The sequence below is a fragment of the Bos mutus genome, chromosome 4, assembly GCF_027580195.1.
Source record: "Bos mutus isolate GX-2022 chromosome 4, NWIPB_WYAK_1.1, whole genome shotgun sequence".
Classification (NCBI taxonomy): Eukaryota; Metazoa; Chordata; class Mammalia; order Artiodactyla; family Bovidae; genus Bos; species Bos mutus.
Window position 1 is genome coordinate 33,819,495 of NC_091620.1, and position 18,196 is coordinate 33,837,690.

At 38.1% G+C, this 18,196-nt stretch overlaps 1 protein-coding gene across 2 annotated transcripts in view; it reads left to right on the forward strand.

Annotated features, from left to right (window-relative positions):
• TSPAN12 (tetraspanin 12) overlaps positions 1–18,196 on the forward strand; it is a 66,880-nt gene that overhangs the window by 44,157 nt on the left and 4,527 nt on the right. For both annotated transcript variants that reach the window (XM_070369327.1, XM_005894410.3), the window contains 2 exons: positions 249–356; positions 4,412–4,555. In XM_070369327.1, the coding sequence (XP_070225428.1) occupies positions 249–356; positions 4,412–4,555 (252 nt within the window). The remainder of the gene's footprint in view (positions 1–248; positions 357–4,411; positions 4,556–18,196) is intronic.

Genomic DNA, 18,196 nt, shown 5'->3' on the forward strand with positions numbered 1-18,196 from the left:
AGTATGAAGTAACTCCTCATTTAGCACATGTAGAGATTATTCACTAAGTTTTTAATAACCCTGAGTTAATTTAAACCACAAACAAATATAAATTTAAGATAGTATCTGTCAACTGCAGTATATTCCAAGTAAGTATATGTGGATGAGTCTATGAGTGATTGTGTTTGTGAATATGTAAACATATATGTGTCTGAATGTGGCTGTTTGAATGTTAGAGTTGTTGATATTTTGTTTCTTTTAATTTCTAGGTTCCAGTTCAGTGGTCAGACATGATCACTTTGAAAGCCAGAATGACAAATTATGGCTTACCGAGATACCGGTGGCTTACTCATGCTTGGAATTTTTTTCAGAGAGAGGTAAGTGCTACATTTTCTAAGGTAGAGGTTATGGAATAAATGGCACATGTTCATGAGTATGCAGAGCTTTGGCTTTGGTCATTTTCTCTGTGCTGAGCAGTTAAGCCCATGATTTAGTTACCACTGGTGTAGTTCTTTATCAAGAAGTACTTGAAGTAGCTCTATGCCCTGCTTTTCTTCCCATATACATCATTTCCCCTTCATTTCACATGGTTCACATATATTTTAGAGTTTTTTAAAGCTCTTTTGCTAAACTACTGTAAATTTTCCCTTTTTAATGAGAATTCCTTGATAACTACCCAAGCTGTATTTGAATGGATCATTTTTCATGATTTTTAGAGCTCTCCTATAATTTAAACACCATTAAGAAATTTAAAATAATGGGTCTCATTGGGGAATTAGGACTCAGTATATCATTAAAAGCATAGCTTTTTAGAAACAAAGACCTTCCTTCAAATTCTAGCTCTGCTGCTTACTATTACATGAGCTTCTGTAATTTTCTTAACTTCTTTAAGCCTCAGTCTCCTCATCTGCAAAATGGGGATAATAAAAGCACCTGTCTCTTCTGGGTGTTGAGAAAATTAAATGGGATCCTGAGTTTGATCTCATTTAGCTTATGATTGTTAATAATAACATTACAAAGTTAGGTGCTTTTAGGTTTTTGTACTTACTTTGCATATAGCACCTCATTCCATTATCTTCTCAAAGAGGGACTATATTTAGTTGCTTAAAATCTGGTTACTTTAACCATTGATTCAAGCTAAGTTCTTCTCCCAAGCAGTTTCCTCGTGATTGGAGTGAGATTCTCAGGTGACCAAGTATATCTCTTTCTGTTCATGTCATTTAACCCTGGGCTCCGAGTGTTTGAGGATCAGTGTCTTGCACAATAGGTGTCCTGCTCTCTGCTCAGTCACTCTGTCTTGGATATGGGCAGAGGTTCAAGTCCAGGGTAAACTCCAAATCTGGCTCTTTGTGTTACAGTTGTTGAGATGGTGAAAATTATCATTGCAGCACAGATTTCCTGTTTATTTTAATGCTTCCTGACTTTGTTTGTTTATTTTTCCTCTGTATTAAAAGCAATGTGAAGGGAAAATAAATGAAGCATGTGGGGAATTTATAGTAAGCTCTGTTCAGCTACTGCCCTGAATGGGAGCTTCCCAGAGCTCTTTATTTTCTGAGATTTGTGTTGTAGACCATGATATTCCAAGTCAAAAAATAAAGTGAGGTTTTGTTTTTTTTTTCCCCCTAATGGTACAAAGAGGGATCCAACTTAGGTAGACTGTATAGCACTGCAAACAATAGCACTCCTGTGTTTGGATTTGTTGTATATTAAGTTCTCTCCTCCATCTCGTAGGCCTATTTCACCCAAAAGGAGGTGGGGAAGACCTCTGGGCCTCCTGGAAGAGTTTTTCAAAGGCCCTTGTATTAATTCGCTAGAGCTGCATCCATGACAAAGTACCACAGACTGGGTGGCTTAAACATCAGAAATTTATTGTCTCACAATTCTGGAGGCTGGAAGTCTGAGATCAAGGCATCAGCAGGATTGCTTTTTTTTTTTGAGACCTCTGTCCTGGGCTTGTAGATGGCCAAAGTCATCTCCTTGTGTCTTCTTTTGTGTCATCTTCCCTCTGTGTTTAAATTTCCCCTTCTTATAAAGACATCAGTCCTATGGGATTCCCTGGAGGAGGAAATTTCAACCCACTCCAGTATTCTTGCCTGAAGAATCCCATGGACAGAGGAGCCTGGTGGGCTACAGTCCATGGAGTTACAAAGAGTCAGACACATCTGAGTTACTAAACAGCAGCATATGGGACTAGGTCCCACCCTTGTGACCTTAGATTAATTAAATTACTTCTGTAAGGATATTTCTTCCCAAATATGGTCACATTCTGGAGGTTAGAACCTCACCCCATGAATTTTGCTGGTAGGGTCGGGAGGACACAGTTCAGCTGATAACACTCTTCTCCCAAAATAAATTGTAGAGCTGAGAGCAACCTTGTCAGGCAGCAGTTTTCCTGACTTTTCATTCAGTGTGGTTTAGGCATGCATCTCACTTTAGTGGAAACTCACTTGAGACCTAGTGATGTTTATTCAATATTTTTTAAAAAAACTGATGCTAAAAATGTATTTTTTTTTTTTTAACATAGAGGTGGGAGTACAGGCTTAGGAATGAATAGGCTCCATCACTCACTGATTGGTGATCTTGGTAACTTACTTGACCTGTTCATCTGGTTCTGCTTATGTGAAATGGTGGTGGGATTTTCCAGTTGACAACATGTTAGAGGAGTGATTCCATCTCACAATGTGACTCTACAGGAGGCAGGAATAGTCTAAGGAGATGTAGTCCATAGTCATGTATGGTTTAAGAATGGGTTTGTGTCATAAGGGAGTTCTCAGGAAGAATTTCAGTATCAATTCAGTATCTTCTATTGATGAAGAAAAACAATTATGTAAAAAGAAACAATATCTCAGTGACTTATTAAAATAAAAAAGTGTTTGGTCCAAAACATGAAATGCTTAAATTATTTGGAAAAGTCATTTCTGTGCAGCCCCTCACTTCATGACAAGGCCAGATAAATGGACTGTTCCATTGTGGATGGAGTCAGAGTGTTCCCAGAACTGTCCTCCTGTCATCACACAGAAAAACACACGATGTTAGGAAATGAGAAGTAGGTTTCCTCTGCATGCAGGGATGTAAAAAGACTAACCTGGAAATGTAGTAGTTTATGATTTTGAGAAAGTGGTCATTTCTGCTATGTGTGTGTTTTTATGGATACTTAATGACAGGTGGAATATATGGTATTAAATTATGTTTGCCTTAATTTCTGATATTTGTGGCATAATTGTATCTTTTAGACAAAAATATATAAAATGAAAATACTAAAATTATTTCTCAAGTTTCTTGGAAAATTTAATATTACTCATAGCATCAGTGATTCATCATTTATAGTATTCAAGATGATTTTTTTTCTGTTTCAAAATAGATGTTTAAACAACTGAAAACATGTTAAATCATCTCTTGTTTCATTTCACAAAAGAAGTTCAGAATTCTTTAAAGTTTGTTTTAGATAAATTTTGAAATGGTGGGTTGTGATATTTTATGATGCAGAGTTAATCCTGAACACAGATTGATCAGTTGGTCCACATGATTTTCAAAGCCAGCTGCTCTTGGCAGAATTCTTCTCAGTGACTGCTCATGTATAGTCCTTCTTTCTGACTGTATGGAAGAGTAATCCTCCTCTACCCAAGGGCAGAAAGTTTTCATAGTTAATTACTCTGAATCTAATCTAAATTAAGCAGTCCTTAAGCAGTGTTTCTAAACCTTGGCCAGAGAAAGTTTTTGTTAATACTTGGTGAAATGAGACTTAAAAAAAAAAGACAATTTAGTTTGTCTTAAACCCAACTTTATTCAAGCTAAAAGCACATCATTTTTTCTGAGATTATGGTGATAGGATATGACAGCTTTTTTCAAGATTCTCACTCAGTTGAATAAAATTTTGTCGGCCAAACCTATGTTTATATCTCAGAAACTTTTGGAAATTTAGTGGTTAATGAACTCAAGTTGGGTAATATTTGTGATGTGGGCTGTTGGCCAAAAATCTTTCTACAGAGATTGCAGAAACATTTAGTATAATATTTGAATTTGTGAAGCAGTTAAGTCGGTAACTAGGCAATATGCAAACAGATTGATCAACTATTCCCTAGTAGCTAGAGGCTTAATGTTAAATGCATGATTTCAGCTATTTGTTTTGTTAGTATGCATATTAATACTATCGCTCTATGATCACTTGTAGAGGAGCTTACACTTGGGGAATGAGTCTCAGTCATGCCTGATCTGTCTTCGTGCATTATGGGCGTTATTGTTCAGAATTGTTCCATTATGAAGTCCTCTTCTACATTTCTGTTGCCAGTATAGAATGTGCACATATCATTAGGTGATGACAGAAGTGACTTCAGCTCTGGGTGCAAAAATTTAAGAAATCTAACGTTTAATCTCCCAAAAGTTAAGAAAATATTTTTGTTGTTTCTGAGCCTGACCAGTCATTCTTTTGCAGTTCAAGTGCTGTGGCGTTGTCTATTTCACCGACTGGCTGGAAATGACAGAGATGGACTGGCCCCCGGATTCCTGCTGTGTTAGGGAATTCCCAGGATGTTCCAGACAGGCCCACCAGGAAGATCTCAGTGACCTCTACCAAGAGGTAGGGCCCTGTGTCATTCACTTATCATGGAAGTAAAGAACCAACAACGGGCCAGTGCAATTTTCCTCCTCTATCTAAATATGAAGAACTTGAAATATTTTTTCCTCTGAAATGTGAAGAAAGGGAACCAAGCTAAAAGTAAAAGTCTGAATACTGATCACATTTTAACAGAGAAAATTGGGAAAGATTAGGTTTTAGAATTAATTGGAGTTTGAACTGTGTTATCTAGAACCAAGCTCCATTGCCGTCTCCTAAGGGTGCTTTTAAAATAGACATGCAGAGTGTGTGACTAACTCTGGATTTTCAGGAAGACAAGGTTTGGAGTTCCTGAGCAGAATAGGTATTTAGGGCTTCCGTATATACTAAAACATGGGAGTGGGGGAGAGGAAGAAAACAAACAAAACAAAACAAAATGACAAAACACACACACACACACATACACACAAAATTGTGTGTTTCTCTCCACTCCCCAGAGAAAATGCTATCCTCAAGTCTTCAGGTCCCCCTGCTGGTTAATGATCAGTGATGTTAGTTTTAGCTGGTTTAATGACAGATGCTCACTAGGATTCAAATCAGTTATCAAGTGGCCAAGAAACTTTCATAGTTACGTTTTCTGGGAGAATTTATTGGAATCATCAGTTATTCATTTGTTAGCAGAATCGCTCTTATTCCTTCATTTTTAATGGTGACTTTCAAACTTCATTAAGGGAATCCTATTTTCAAGTTAAAATTAGAACTACATCATTCCAGTATAGTTGTGCTGTGCTTAGTATAGCTGTGCTGTGCTTAGTCGCTCAGTCATGTCTGACTCTTCAAGACCCCATGGACTGTAGCCTGCCAGGCTCCTTGTCCATGGGGATTCTCTAGGCAAGAATACTGAAGTGGGCTTTCATGCCCTCCTCCAGGGAATGTTCCCAACCTAGGGATTGGACCCAGGTCTCCCACATTGCAGGTGGATTCTTTACCATCTGAGCCACCTGGGAAGCCCAAGGATACTGCAGTGGGTAGTCTATTCCGTCTCCAGGGGATCTTCCCGACCCAGTGATTGAACCCAGGTCTCCTGCATTGCAGGTGGATTCTTTACCAACCAATAGCTACATGTTCTTATTTCAATTAAAATTAAACCAAATAAAAATTGCATTTGCTCAGTTGCATTAGCCACATTTTAAGTGCTCCACAGCTACTTGGGGCTAGCAGTTCCTATGTAGGACCACACAGATATAAACATCTTTACAGAAGGTTTTATAGTCTTGATCTAGAATGGAGGCTCAAAACGTAAATCAGATGCTGGGAAGCTGCTCCAGCTGATGGGCTGGGATCATTTCCTAGATACCTCACCAGTCAAGCATCTGGGTACCACAAATCATCTTAACATAAAAATAACAATTGACACCATTCATAATATAATATATACACACAACACACATCTGTTTTTCCCTGGAAATACTATTATTGTTCCAAACACCTTTTAGGCCATTTGCTAAAGTCAGTTGTAAAGATACACAAAGAGAAAATCAGTTTTATTAATTTATAGTGTAAATTAACAAATTTGAAAAAGATGCTGGATTACCCATACCAATGCTTCATCTCATACATATCTTAAATATGAGTAACTTTTGGCTGTTAAAAAATTCATATGAGAGGACAAGGCTATGTCACATTTAAGATATCCAAAATAAAGTTCTTTGGGCTCTGAAGACATGCCACAGAGAGAAGTGCCAAATATTTTTAAGAGATTCAGAATTGTGTTAGTCTTCCTAAGGTAGGAGAGTACCACAGTGTGAGTAGCTTAGACAAAACATATTTATTGACTCACAGTTCTAAAGGCTGTATGTCTGAGACGAAGGTGTCAGCAAGGTCCGTTCTTTCTGATGCCTGTGAGGAAACAGCTGTTCTGTGCCTCTCCCTCAGTTTCTGGTGGTTTGCTGTCCATCACTGGCATTCCTTGGCTTGTAGAAGCATCACCCACGTCTCTGCCTTTATCTTTACATGGCAGTCTCCCTGTTTGCATTTGTCTCCAAGTTTCCCTTTTTCATAAGGACACCAGTCACACTGGACCAGGGGCCCATCCTTCCCTGCTATGACCTCATCTTAACTAACTCTATCTGCAGAGACTCTATTCTCAAATAAGATCACATTCTGAGGTTCTGGGGATTAGGGCCTTAACATATGAATTTGGAGGGGCCGAGAATTTTTGAAGCAGCTGAATAACTCAGGTTGTTTATTTTAAAGAATAATCAAAATACTTATAGTCATGCCCCACACTACTGGGAAGTACTGTGTTTAGATGTTAATCATTTTAAGCATATTATGCTTAGTAGCATTTTGGCTTTGAATGAAAAGAATATACAAGATATATTGAACAAAGAATTATTTGTTCAGTGTCTCTTGAGTTCCTCAGTGATATCCTACATCTTTTTTGGGGGGTGAAAGCTGAATATTGGTTGGTATCTGTAGTAGGGATGGTCACCTAAGTTCAATAGTTAAAGTCTTGTTGATTTCATAAAACAGGAGGTTGTGCTAAATATTTCTAAGATAATAGTAAATGCAGACATAATTGTGGATATTCAAAGACATTATAACTCACCACTAGGTTTAAAAAAAAAGCAAAACAGATGACTATAGACAAACATTTACTTATTGAAATGTGAGCCCCAGGGAGTGCTGCCTCCTGGGATAAAAAAAAAAAAAATTTCAGAATAAAATCCAAAACCAAAATCCATAAAAAGCCCCAGATGATTACAGAATAGATGTGAATGTAGACATATGAGTTGAAACCTATCAGTGTTCCTAGTGTGAACTTAGTCTAATCCATTTGTTAATTCTTAGGAGTAGGAAGTCAATATGGGAAATTATTGGGCTACATATATAATAATTTCTACCTTCTTTGGTGATTAATACTAGTAATATGATTATAACCAATATTGACCCTTGAGAATGACAGAACATGGATGAATTTGCCATATCTTCCCACAAAATCTGAATATGGACAGATTCACTTCAATTTTGTTACTTAGTTGAGAAGCAATTAATTAAATATTTAATGAAAATTTTTGGTTTAAAAAGGCAATTCGCTTTTGCTGGTAGTATTTTAATGGTGCTTTACTTCAGGATGTCTATAATTGCTGTTACATGAATTTTAAGATTAAAAAGAGCTACACTATTGTGCATGGGCCAATTGATGATCCATATTATTTTAAAAGTTTTTTTCATATTTTCATCAAAGACTTTCAAAAGCAAGCTGACATTATCAGTTCTGAGATGTTCTCTGGAAGTCTGAGACAGACTTCCAGCAGAGATAGAGGTTCATTATATCAGAGTAATTTGCATTTGCATTTTATAATTAATAACAGATGCTGATATTGATAATGATATAGCACATAATTATATGTATAGCTGACTTACAAAAGTGGATAACTTAGTAGCTTTATGGCACAAATACAATTAAATCCATCATTAAAGATAAGAGTTAATTCCTCTCTGCCCTGGAGAACGTTTCCAAATTGCAGTGTGCCCAGAGATCATCCACCTGAACCATGAGGGGTCTAAAAGGGTAAACAAGTGAGGAACAGCTATTGGTATTCAGGAAATTTATTCTGAAATAGTAAGTACTAAAAAGAGATATTTTGATGTCTCCTAATATTTCAAAGTTCATCATTCTGAACAGGAACTAGACTTATTCATTGTTGCTCCAAGGGCCAGAAGTTACAGGAAGGAAATTTTGAATCAATAGAAGGAAGACCTTGCTCATCAAAATCCGTCCAATTGTGATAAAGGTTCTCTTGTAAAACAGTGAGTGTCTCATCACTAAAAATATTAAAGTCAAGGTCAGATAACTATGTCATTGGTGGGTAGAATGGATTTTTAAATTAAGAGTGAATCTGGACTAGATGAACTTCAAGGTCCCTTTTATCTTTCATATTCTGTAAGCTTAGAGATAAGAACTGACTTTCTTCCTGCAATCTTTCTTCAGCAGTCTGAAATCAAGGAAATAAATCATTCTGAACCATCTGGTGGCCTGCATGGTCCCTGACCCAATAATATTTTATGACATATTTGAAATCTGTGAAAAATGACAGAGTGGAAATAGAGCAGTAATCACACATTTTAAAAACATTTTTATCAGAGGTATTGTTTGGTTTGGCACACAGCTCCTCAAATATCCGTAATGAGCTATCCACTTGTATAAAAGTATACATTCAAAAATTCACAGATGAAAATATCTCTGAACATCAATTTGGTTCTGTCCCATTCATTCATTCAAAAGTTTTGCTTACTGGTTTCCAAGTGCTGTTGTGAATGCTGAAGATATAGTGGAGAATGTTGGAGACAAAAAGTTCTCCTGCAGTATAACATATATTCTAGTTAGACATTTAACAAGAAAAAAATAGCAGTAAAAGATCATTTCAAGTGGTGAAAAGCACTTTGAAGACTCTCAACAGGGCCATGTGCTAAAGAATGACTTTCTTGGTGAAAGTGAAGTGAAAGTCACTCAGTCGTGTCCAACTCTTTGTGACCCCATGGACTATAGTGGAATGGGTAGCCTTTCCCTTCTCCAGGGGATCTCCCCAACCCAGGGATTGAACCCAGCTGCCTGCATTTCAGGCAGATTTTTTACAAGCTGAGCCAGAAGGGAAGGCCAAGAATACTGGAGTGGGTAGCCTATCCCTTCTCCAGTGGATCTTCCTGACCCAGGAATTAAACCAGGGTCTCCTGCATTGCAGGTGGATTCTTTACCAACTGAACTATCAGGGAAGCCCTATGAAGGGATTACTTAAGACAGGCTGTTTAGGAACAGGTTCTCTTAGGAGATGACATTTGAACCTAGCCCAGTTGGTGGCAAGGATTTGGCCTGGCAAAGATCTTTTGAAGAGTATCTTTTCACCCATAAAACTGCAAGTGTAAAAGCTACCCTTCCTTCAACCTGGAGGTGGCTGGACCACAGATTCCTGACTACTTCCTACCCTCTAATTTGATTTTTAATGTAATCACACTCTCTAAATATTAGGTGTGAGACTTGGCTTCAATGAAACATCAGAGTTTAAGTTGGTAAAATACAGGACTAAGATGCATCTCTTCCTTCTCTCCCTTGCTGAGTTTTCCATCCTGTCAGCTACTAGAGCTCTAGACTTGACTGGAGAATAAGAAGAGAGAAAGAAGACTAAAGAAGGCTGGTAGAGTTAAAAGTTTGGGTAAAATAGGGACTTCTTACTCCTTGCCCAGGGACCTTACCCCAAGCCCAACTCTTGGATGGGCTTCAAGAGAAAAGTGATACTATTGTAATTATTTTTGATATTTTGCATGCATTTTTTCAGTGACCCGTATCCATAGCTTTCATCAGCTTTTCTCGGGAAGAGACAATATACCTAAAAGTGTGAAGAAACACAGTTGTAGGGAATAGTTACAGTGCTTGCTATCTCAGACAGAAAATGAAGAAAAAACATCTCCTCAAAAAAAATTGAAAAAGCATGTTTATCCTCTGTGTGCCACCTCAAGAAAAAGAAATGGAGCTAAACATGCTAACAACAGGCCCTACTTCAAAAGGACCAACTCAAATGTACAAGCAAGAGGGAGAGAGAGTCAAGTAAAGTATATGTCCAAAGACACAATCCTTTGTTTTGTAGTTAGGAGAAAGACAACTGTTCAGAGATGGACTGCTTCTTCAGAAAATTAGTTATTCACAGAGGTTATGCAAGGGCCAGACGGTGAGCTGGTTTCCACGAAGCTGTGTGCCATTTAGACACTTTTTCTTTAGACCTTTAATCTTAACAAGTTCCCTGTGGTATTGGGTTTGAATATCAAATATTCTTAATACTTTCCTTTATGGCAAATAATTTTGCCCTAAACCATTTCTTCCTTTCTAGATGGTTGTTTGTTTCTTTTCTGAGTAACAGAAAACCTCTCTATATAAATAGAGAGAGAGAGGAGGGCAGGGCTTCCCCGCTGGCTTAGCAGTAAAAGAATCTGCCTGCAATGCAGGAGATGCAGGAGTCTTGGGTTCGATCCCTGGGTCAGAAAGATCCCCTGGAGGAGGAAATGGCAACCCACTCCAGTATTCTGGCCTGGAGAATCCCATGGACAGAAGAGTCTGGCTGGGTTACAGTTCATGGGGTTGCAGAGTCGGACACGACTAAGCACCAGCCTGAGGGGTATGGATATGAAGGGGATGTGTCTTTCTCTCTCAGTCCAGACTTGCAGGAAAAAGAACGGAGATGATAACGATGTGTCTAGGTCTGCAGTCCTCTCAGAAAGCAAACGGACATGCAGAGATGCTCCCCTAAGTTGAAGGTGGGGGCAGCCATGGTGATCATGTGAGATGGCTTGTTTTGAGGCTTTTCTCCCAGTTGTGTGTTAACCTTTCAGTGAGTTGAGAGTCAGGAATTCAGCCTTCCTGGGATTGGAGGTCCTGGCCCCACCCATCTTCTTTGCACCCTGCTGTCCTTGAAAATGATATTCATTTTATAATCTATGTACATTTTTTCTGGGGAGGGGCAGTAATCTCAGCCCTCAACTCTCTTTGTTAATACTCTTCTCCTGCCAACGTTTTTGTTAGAATTAGAAAGGTGAGTCAGTCCTCTGTGTCTGCTTTGACTAATAGAAGTTTAATTTTATGATTTTCACACACAGCATCCTACACACATAAATATTATGTCAGCACTTCTGAACCAGAGGAAGAAAGATGACAGAGTGTTGTGGGTACAGAAGGACGGGGTGGGGAATGGGGGTGTGGCCTTCTGGCAAGCTCTACCTAGGTATGGGATGGATTATTTTTTTCCTAGCTCATCCTGCTGTTGTGCTGCTAGTAGGATTCTTCTCGGGACCAGGTAAATTGCCATGCCCCAAACAAACAAAATTAGGGGAAAGTGTTGAAAAAAGGAGCCCAAGGCAGGAAGGAAGAGGTAGAACCTCTTCCTTAGAACCTTGGCCAGGTACCATCCAGTTGCACTACTGTGAAATTGGTTAAATCTGTGAAGGAATGATCCTCCCGTCAGTGACTAGGAAAAGAGGTGGGAAGGAGATGATCCTGACCTGGGGCATGGGAAGAAGCCTGACACTGGGTGGGCGGTTCTTCATGCCACTGTCTTTATAATGGAGTTGTGTGGTGAGAACACACAGAGCAGGTAGTAGATACTGGGTCTCCAGTCTTATTAAAGGCTAAGTGAATGTTAGCCAGGTGCTGAAAAACATGTGGGTGGCTTGGGTCCCTAAAGGACTTTTCAGGCAGAGGCAATGGTGCAGAATTAGAGCTAGAAGCAGGACAGCCCAGTGGGTGCAGGGGGCATGGGAAGGGCTGAACAGGGCAGGTGCTGACTTATGAAAAGCCCTGTATGTCCTGCTAATGCGTGTATTTTATCCTGAAGTCTGTGAGTAGTTGCCAGATGAAAAGACAAACAAGTTCACCAATTTGAGGCATTGTTAGGAAAGTAAAGCTGAGGACAGAGTAGTTATGGGATGCTGATTTATTAATAATGAAGCGCCATTTTCAGATAAACATACATAGAATTGCCTGAACGGTGAACGGTAGGAAGCTTTTCAAGTTCCGTGGTTATTTAGATGGAATATCCCCAAGAAGTTCCATTCTCAGGGCTCCTTTATATAAAGGCAAAGACACTCCCTCGTGCTTCTCTGCTGACTTCATTATCTCCTCCGTTAACTGCTGGCAGGGATCGGGGTTGACTGGGACCTGGGGTGATAGCTGTCTTATCATCCAAGCCTTGCAGGACCAGTTTGGGCTTGGTGGGGGTGGAAATTCCTTTTATCTTCAAGCTTTGCTTGATCTAATCAGGTCTTGAACTGTTCTGCCGGTTTTGCTTCGGGTATACAAATGCCTTCTTTCCTTTCTCTCTCTGTCTCAATATAGTCACTGGCGAGTTTCCTGTTACCTATTCACTATTCAAACAACTTATTTTTCCTCCTGTGCTTTATTAGTAGAGACTTGCAAATTTTGCCTTTAGAAGGTACCGATATAGAAAGCCATAATAATATTTTGACCTGAGAAAGTACCTCACAGAGTAACAATTTTAAATTTATGCTTTAAAAAAATCATTAGGTTGGCTTTGTGAAGTCTGAGTGGAGGTGAGAATTATGTCTTGATGGGATGAGAAGGGAATCAGGTAGGGAACTGTGCAAGTAATTCACATGAGTGATTATAAGGGCTGGAATTCAGGTGTGCCATTGAGGAGGGCAAGGAGGGAATGAATGTGAAAGACATTTAAAGGGGGAGAATGAATAGAAGGATGACTGGGGTGGGTGTGGGGAGTGAGTGACAGGGGAGCTGCAAGGACAGGATGCTTGACATTGACTTGGGCTCTGGAGAGATGAAGAAGTCATTTGTTGAGGGGAGCAGTAGGATTTGATTAGCTCCATTTTGGAAATGCTGAGCTTAAGGTTCCTATCAGGGCTTCCATGTGCAGAAACCCACTAGGAAGTATGAAGCTCAGGAGACAGAATTCAGCCAGAGATCTGGGTTTTGTGTGCCCTATTTAGGAAAGTGCTAGCTCCAAATACAATGGCTTGCATAAGGTAGAACTCTGTTTCTCTCTCATAGATCAGCCAGCTGGTCCAGGCTGCCAGGCAGCCCTATTGTACAGGTTTACCCAGGGGTCTTAGGTGGTTAGACAGTCACTTTTTTAAACATTTGTCTTCCACAATTGCTCCTCTTTTCCTTAAGTTGCAGTAGTGGGGAGGAGGAGGAAGTAGGATGGGGAGCATCCAATGCATGAAGCTCCGCCCTCCGCACCTCTGCACACATTCCCTGGGCTTACAAGACTGTGCTTAGCAGCAAGGAAGGCTGGTAAGTGTGGTCTCTGGATAGGAGGCTGTGTTCCTGTAGAAAATGCTATGCTAGGAAGAGTGGAGAACACACTGGGGCAAGTGGGATGTCTTAACAGTTTTCAGGTGTTATCAATATGTAGGAAGCAATACATTCATAGGAGGAGGTAAAACTACACAAAGAGATGACATAATATATGCAGCAAAGGACAGAAGTTGGAGAATGGCAATACTTAAAGACAGAGAAGACACCTGTTGTAGGTAGAGAAGAAATGGAAAGCAGTGTCCTAAAGGCCAAGGGAGGAGAGGATTCTAGGAATGAGTTTTCCTTCGTGAGGAATCATGGTTCAGAGGTTCCAAAGTAGACTCCAACTAGACCCCTTACTAGACTCCATACTAGACATAGGCTCCAAACTAGACTCTTTGGGTTAACCTCTCTGTGCTTCATTTTTATTGCCTTTAAAATGAAGATAACAAATACCCATCTCATGTGAGTGAATTAGCATGTTTACAACCCTTCAAATAATTCCTGTTTGTAATATATACTACAGTAATAGCTGAGACTTAAAGTAAATTAGGGATTGAAAAGGACACATAGGGTTTTTCAAATGAGTCACATATAGAACTCTCTGAGCAAGCATTTTATGTATGTCATATAAATGTATATATAAGCCCTATAACATTTATTTGAAGGTGCTGTATCATTATCTCCATTTTACAGATAAGAAAGGTGAGGCACAGAGAGGTTCAGTGCCCTAGTCCAGTTTTATAGAGCTAGTCAGTGACTGGACTCAGATCTATTTGATTCCAAAGCCCATACTTGTATTAGTCACTAAAATTTCAAGACGTGGAGTACATGGTGAGGAGGAAGCTGAGTGTTTGTAGATTTTTTCACTTCTAAACCTCAATTTCCTTATCCATCAAATGAGATAATAGTAGTATCTGCCTCATTATAATTAAAAAAAATAAATTAAGCTACTTAATAAGAAACCCTTAGCAAACCACTTGACACGAAATAAACACAAATCTTCAATGCATGGTGGTAGCAAATGACAATAATAACAGGAATTTATTAACATTTATTAGGGTAAATAGAAAAAATAGTGACCCATGATTAGATTTTTAACTAACCAAATTGCCCTAAATTTTGCTAGTAATGGCAGGAAAATATGCATTTTCTAGTTCTATTTGTGTTGGCTGAAGGTAGATTTTAGATCAAGGTTTTGGGGACTTCATGTGGTTTCTCATTTCGTTTTCACATTTTTCCAGTTCTTAAGGACAAACATTTAGGTGGACAAAAGCGCCCAGTGAGAGATGACGTCTAATGAGCAATTTGTATTTATACATTTTCTGCTTAGACAGTGAACGTCTGCCCCTGCACCTCACCTTCCTAGGGAGAATACTACCTTCTGGGTTTTCTAACACTTGTTGTTCAGTCACTAAGTCATGTCTGACTCTTTGCAACCCCATGGACTATAGCACACCAGGCTCCTCTGTCCTTCACTGTCTCCTGGAGTTTGCTGGAATCATGTGCATTGAGTCAGTGATGCTGTCTACCCATCTCATCCTCTGCAGTTCCCTTTTCCTTTTGTCTTCAGCCTTTCCCAGCATCAGGGTCTTTTTCCAGTGAGCGGGTCTTCACATCAGGTGGCCAAAGTACTGGAACTTCAGCTTCAGCATCAGTCCTTCCAATAAATATTCAGGGTTGATATCCTTTAGGATTGACTGGTTTGATCTCCTTGCTGTCCAAGGGACTGTCAAGAGTCTTCTCCAGTACCACAATTCAAAAGCATCCATTCTTCAGCACTCAGCCATTTTTATGGTTCAACTCTCACATCTGTACATGAATATTGGAAAAACCATAATTTTGACTATACTGATCTTTGTCACAAACTGATGTCTCTGCTTTTTAACATGCTGTCTAGCTTTTCATAGCTTTCCTTCCAAGGAGCAAGCATCTTTTAATTTCATGGCTGCAGTCACCATCTACGGTGATTTTGGAGCCCGAGAAAATAAAATCTGTCACGGCTTTCACTTTCCCCCTTCTATTAGCCATGAAGTGATGGGACTGGATGCCATAATCTGAGTTTTTATAATGTTGAGCTTTAAGATAGCTTTTTCACTCTCCTCTTTCACCCTCATATTTTTGGTAAAAATGACAGATGTTCAATAAATGTAGTCTTTTAAACTTGGGATTCTTCATCTCTAATAGGGATCTTGTGAAGATGAAATAAGATACAAGTGTCTGTGGGTTTTTTTGAGATACATGAAGACTTTTTCTACTGCTTTTCCTGTGTATGGGTGTGAGTAACTTTACTCTTAACAAAACAGAAAATCTGGTAGTGAATTTTATTACTTGCTGTTTAATTTTTTTTAAGGACGGGTTTATTTTCCTGCAGAGCTTATGCTTATCAGTAGAGAACTTTTGCTCCAACCTCTTTAAAGCTCATGAACTCATTAACTGCTATCACTCAGTTTTTCAATTTTAAAATAAATAGGACTGAATGTTATTTATTTGTACTTGATAATTAATACTGTCATCTCAAACTTGGGAGTTATGTTTATTATGAAAAATAGGTTATGAAGATATCAATACTGGCATGTATTGGCACCTAGATTTTATTTATACTTTATCTTCATAAGCACATTGGAAGTCTGTCTAATTTTTTGATGTGGCCTGTGAATATTGAGTACTGAAAAGCCACAGGAGTTCTTCTAATTTTAGAAACTCATCTTGGAGCTTGATCAGAGAATAATTTCAAGTGTATAATTTCCTCAAGTGAAGTAAGGCATCTTGACATGCCTTCAGATAGATTCCAGGAAATACAGGGATTAGTGATTTCTCTCTGATAAAAAGGTAGTGTTGTTATTTACAGTTGACCAGAATTTTAACATTGCAGCAAGCAAAGTAGGTTAGCCAGCTTGTCTTATTCCATACCTTTGAATTATCTGAGGTTATTAATGCAGTGCTAACATGGCTTTATTTAGGAAGAAAACATATTCAAGGTAAATCAACTCAGTATTTTATTTTGAGAAAAGCAAATAAATGCAATTTAGTTCTTTCCTATTGTGAGTAAAAGAGTCTTTGTGAAATGGAATGCAGTTTTGAACTCTAACATTTCTGTTTCCTTTTTTGTCTCACTCAACAGCAAATACTCAACAGTGTTTATTTGTGCAACTAAATATCTGTGAATAGTTGAATAGATTATATAGAGACACATTTATATTTTTTATTCTCTAGACTTAGTGTCTTGCTTTTCAACAAAAAAATCCAAGTTTACACTGAAAAGTGTGAATCTTATTCATGATTATTTGACTGGCTCAAAATAAGCTCACAACTTGTATTCAGACTGAACTACTTTGAAGAGGGTGTTGCAGAATAGGCCATAAACCCGGAGCTGTTTCTATGAAGAATTCAGAGAGTGGCTGAGGCAGACAATCATATTGTACACAGAAATCTGAAAAAAATACTCTCTTTCCAAGAAGAAGAATATTCATTTGGAAAGTTAATCCTTAACTTTAAGTAATAGTGTAAGCAATTCTCTGAAATTCAGCGTGATACCTAATAGGCTGCAAGTTTTTACAGTGCCTCCTGAATTACTAAAGAAATATTAAATTATACACAATGTAGAGGGATTTGTGCTTTATTTATATGTTTACACTTTGTATATTTTTATTAAATGATTTAATGCAACATACAACAAAAAGGCACAATGGATGAATAATAAAAATAAAATTTATTTATTGGATAAAGCTAAATAAGTCCTAGAGAAGTAATGTAGAACATGATTAATATAATTAACATTGCTGTGTGTTATATATAAAAGTTGTTAAGAGAGTAAATCCTAAGAGTTCTCATTACAACTCTTAAATGTAAAAATGTTTCTTCTTTTTCTTTTCTTTTGTATCTATATGAGATGATGGATATTCAGTAAACTTATTGTGATAATCATTTCATGATATATGTAAGTCAAATTATTATGTTGTATGCCCTAAACTTACACAGTGCTGTGTGAATTATAACTCAATAAAACTGGAAGGGAAAAATACATAAATAGCAGTAGAAAGCCAGGATTAAAGAAAGAGTAATTGGACATGCTTGATGTGAAGGCAAATGGGATTACTGTGGTTTAGTTTCATATTTGTCCTTGAGCTTTCTGAAAGCCCAGGTGAAACGACACATAATCGTCTGGATCATTTTAATGTTTGGAGGGCATGTATTCTAGTTTTTCAAAGGGAGCAAAATTCTAAAGTATTTGCTCAAGTGCAGTTTTATATCTACCACTCTAAAATACCTAGGAAAATACCTTCAATATTATTTTTCAAAATTTTTATAGAGTAATTTCTTATGGTGTTCTTCAATATCATTGAAATACACTTCAGTGGAAAATAAAACGTAAGGGCACAGGTTAATATATTGCAGAATGGCAGAATTTGGTAGTCTGGTGTGGTATTTAGATATAAGTTGAAGTACCTAGAGATGGCAATTGGTTTTATTTATTTTAAAGAGTCTATAGATAACATCTCTTTTTGAGGGGTTTTTGATAGAGAAGGACAAACTGTAATTTAATAAATTCTGATGACAAACTTAGTACTAAACTAAATACTTACATTCTGTCTAGTTTGGGAGTTATCTTTGTAAACTAAATGAAGAAGTAATAGGGCTGATTTATTTATTAAAAATTGATATTTGGCAAAACCAATACAATATTGTAAAGTTTAAAAATAAAATAAAATTTAAAAAAAAAATTGAGGAGTCTAACTAGGGCCTTTGCTTTGAATAAACCACCTTTACCCTCCTTGACATGGAGATAATCTTCCAGTCCAGTGACCTCTAAGGAGGCCAGGTCCTGACTATGAGCCATAACA